Source organism: Otolemur garnettii, unplaced genomic scaffold, assembly GCF_000181295.1.
Source record: "Otolemur garnettii isolate 467f Iridium unplaced genomic scaffold, OtoGar3 scaffold00047, whole genome shotgun sequence".
NCBI lineage: Eukaryota > Metazoa > Chordata > Mammalia > Primates > Galagidae > Otolemur > Otolemur garnettii.
The window spans coordinates 10,930,994-10,934,580 of NW_003852442.1; the positions used below are offsets into that span (position 1 = coordinate 10,930,994).

Here is a 3,587-nt window from a genome sequence, read left to right on the forward strand (position 1 = left end):
ATGATCTAGAATAATAGATGGTCAGCCTCCAAGGTTAAGACAGTCCATTCATTAATGTCTTTCAATCTCCTTTACTGATAAGGTAGAGAAATTTTCTAGTCTTCCTCTTTGAATATCTGTAGCTAACTTACTCCCGGGGTGAAGGGACAGTATACAGTCTAAGACCTAAAACACTTTTTCTAAGGGTAAGGACTCTCTTTGTAAAAGTTCCCAAGGAAAGATGTTCAGAACAGAACAACGGCGCTGCCAATCAATCTAAAATGACTTCCCTTAAGCCGTTGCATCCTCCATCCTTTTCTCCAGGATATCCCAAGCCCTTCCATGTCATTTATTCCCTACGAACCAACTCCTACCTCGATATCTTCCATTAAATCACGGACTTGGAGCAATTTACGATTAGAGCTTAGTAACACGCTTCCAATGCTCCCAACAATGTTTCCATCACCAAAATCCTTGAAGGGATTTAAAGCTAGTCCTGTAACCTAAAAACAAAGAAAGTCCAGTTTAATCAATTGCTGAAATATTTATAAGTCACCGCGATAGGTTTAAGATATCAGATACCGTGCTGGGATTTTTTCCCCCCTGCTGATATCTCAAATGAAATAAGGTTTCACATTGTAACATCTATGAGAATCAATTAAAGATGAATCATACTTGGGACCCTCAGAATTATTTTTTTACATCTTGACACCTGGAAGATACTATTTTATTAGGGAATAAATATTCTGTTCCTCAGGATAAGGTAGTAATGCTATTTGTGTTTGCCAGGTAACTGATGAAAGAAATACAAAGTGTTGACACGACTAGGTTGGTCCAGCAAGTCAGTAATTATTCAGATAATTATCTCAGCTTTTGTGTAAGTAGTGAAAAGCTGAGATCATTTCAATTCACAAAACAGAAGCTTGGTCAAATGCAGAAATCTGTTTATTGCTCTCAATTTCTCTCCCTGCCAGTGTAAAGTAAAAGTTGATGCCACAAAACCTTTCTAACTTGGTCTGGCTGGCTTATATTTCACGATACACTCCTTCCCCCACCCGAATCCCACGTGGCCATCCAACCCCATTTTCACTCTGATCAGCATCAATTTCACACTCACTTGGACGTTAACTGCTGGGTGTTTATTCAGGAGCTCCTCCAAAGCTGAAGCTGACGGGAAGCACAATTTCACAGGTGCTGGGTAACCCAGGGTGTAAGAGCTCAGAGGCAGAGTGGATATGTTTTGGCTAATGAAAAAGAAGTTAAAATGGAAATCGATTTTTGTACATTTTGTACTCTAAATATCAAAAACTTAAAACTTCCCCTTCTTTCCTCCTCTGTCCACCTGCTCAGCATCAGGGTGGCAGTGGGAGAGGTCAAGGTCACTGCAGACACAGGAGACTGGTTCAGCTGCAGAAATGCTTCTTGGATATTCCCAAGCGCCACCAAGGACGTTTCTAGCATGTCGTCGACCTGCATTGAGGGAAATGCCATGTGATTTACTCAACCTCCACGTATTGTGTTAGTGAAATAATGGTTTTAGAGGTTGGGAGGGGAACGTTGACAGTGATGTAACAAGAGGTGACATTCAACGGAGAAGACCCTGGAACTCCACGGAAAGTACTTGTAATGTGGCTAAAGACTACCATCCTTTGTATCAACTAAGAGCCAGCCACACAAGCATTTCTTTGCCCATTATAGTTGCCCTAGACCTGCTCACGATAGGGGTTTTTCTTTTTAAAAGACAGCTTTAAGATAAAGTTCACATAAACAACTCGCACCTTAAAGAGTATATAACTCAATTCTTTTTAGTATATCTGCAGGGTTGTGCAACCATTACCATGATCTAATTTTAGGATTCATCTTCCCTAAAACAAACCTGATATCCTTTATCCATCACTCTCCGTTTCCCCTCCCCACGCCCCCACGGATCTATATTGTGTTATCTATACATTTGCCTCTTCTGGAGATTTCATATGAACGGATCATGACAGATGGTCTTTGGGCTTCTTTCACTTGGCAGAATGTTTTCAAGGTTCACTCACGTTGAAGGTTTCTGTACTTCTTTTCTTCTTGCTTCCAGATAATATTCCCGCATATGGGTATAACACATTTATCCATTTATCCATGGACCAGACCAAAGACATCTGGGTAGTGCTCACTTTTTGTCTATTTAGCTATTAGGACAATGCTGCCATGTACCTGACTGTACAAGTTTTAAAACACACACATGTTTTTGATTCTCTTGTGTGTGTTTGTGTGTGGAAATGCTAGGTTACGTGGCGTTTCTATGTTTTACATTGTCAAGAACTGCTCAACAGTTTCCCAAAGCAGCTGCTTGGGTTTCAATCCCCAGATGTGTAAGGATTGCAAATTTCTCTGTGCCCTTGTCAGGACTTCTCACCGTCTGCCTTGCTGGGTGTAGAGTGGGACCCCATTTTGGTTTTGATTTACAATTCCCTAATGGCTAAGGATGCTGACCATCTTTGCATGTGATTAGCAAATGTGATTTGCTATGTGTTTACTACCTTGGCTAGGTTCTTTCCACTTGATGACAGCACGAGGTACTCTTCGTTCCCAGGTATGGTGTAGAGAGAGATGCCAGAGAAGGCTTAGCGGAGGCAGAGTGATCTCTTCAGCAGTACACAGTTCCACCGGATTCTCCTTAAAGGTCTAAGGCAGTGATTTTCAACCAGTGTGCCACACACTGGTGTGCTGGGAGAGGATCTTAGGTGTGCCAAGATAATTCTTTTTTTTTTTTTTTTTTTTTTTTTTGAGACAGTCTCACTCTGCCACCCTGGGTCATAGCTTTGGCGTCATAGCTCACAGCAACCCCAAACTCTTGGGCTCAAGCAGTCCTCTTGCTTCATCCTCCAAAGTAGCTGGGACTACACACTCTCACCACAACACTTGACTATTTTTAGAGCCTGGGGTCTTGTTTTTTTGCTCAGGATGGCCTGGAACTCCTAAGCTCAGGCAATCCGTCCGCCTTGGCCTCCCAGAGTGCTGGGATTATAGGCGTGAGCCCCACGCCCAGGCCCTGGATAATATTTAAAGATCATTAATTAAATTACTTTTGAAAGAAGTTCAAAGCATAATAAGCATACTCTTTATTTACTCTTTTTTTAAATCAAAATAATTTAAGTGTGTGTGGAAGTATAACTATAAGTTCAAGTGTGCCATGAGATGAAAAAAGTTCAAAAACATGGATCTAGGGAGAGGCTGGACCTTTCAAGATTCAAACATTTCTAGCAGAGTTAGCCACTGCCAGGAGGTTTGCCTACCTGCTCTGAGTCCTGCTTGGAGTTCTCCCAACTTTCTTGACCAGATGCCACTGCTTCCTTGGGTGGATGAGAGGGGCAGACATTCACAGGATTTCCAAAGTTGCTCCTGTTCTGAAATGGCATCTTCAGTAACTGCTCACTTAGATAAATTAGAGAGTTGATGATGCTGACCTAGGAATATCAGAAAGCAAACACACCTCTTCTTTCACTTGGCAGAATGTTTTCCCGGTCTACTCACGTTGAAGGTTTCTGTACTTCTTTTCTTCTTGCTTCCAGATAATATTCCCGCATATGGGTATAACACATTTATCCATTTATCCATGGACC

General features: G+C 41.7%; 1 protein-coding gene across 1 annotated transcript in view; it reads right to left on the bottom strand.

Annotated features, from left to right (window-relative positions):
* Positions 1–24: 24 nt before the first annotated feature.
* Positions 25–3,587, bottom strand: part of LOC105887123 (polycystic kidney disease protein 1-like 3) — a gene marked incomplete at its 5' end in the record, with an annotated part of 8,336 nt that continues 4,773 nt past the window's right edge. Inside the window, 4 exons of the mRNA XM_012806132.2 lie at positions 25–482; positions 1,097–1,223; positions 1,322–1,449; positions 3,261–3,431. Coding sequence (XP_012661586.2) covers positions 336–482; positions 1,097–1,223; positions 1,322–1,449; positions 3,261–3,431 — 573 coding nt within the window. The remainder of the gene's footprint in view (positions 483–1,096; positions 1,224–1,321; positions 1,450–3,260; positions 3,432–3,587) is intronic.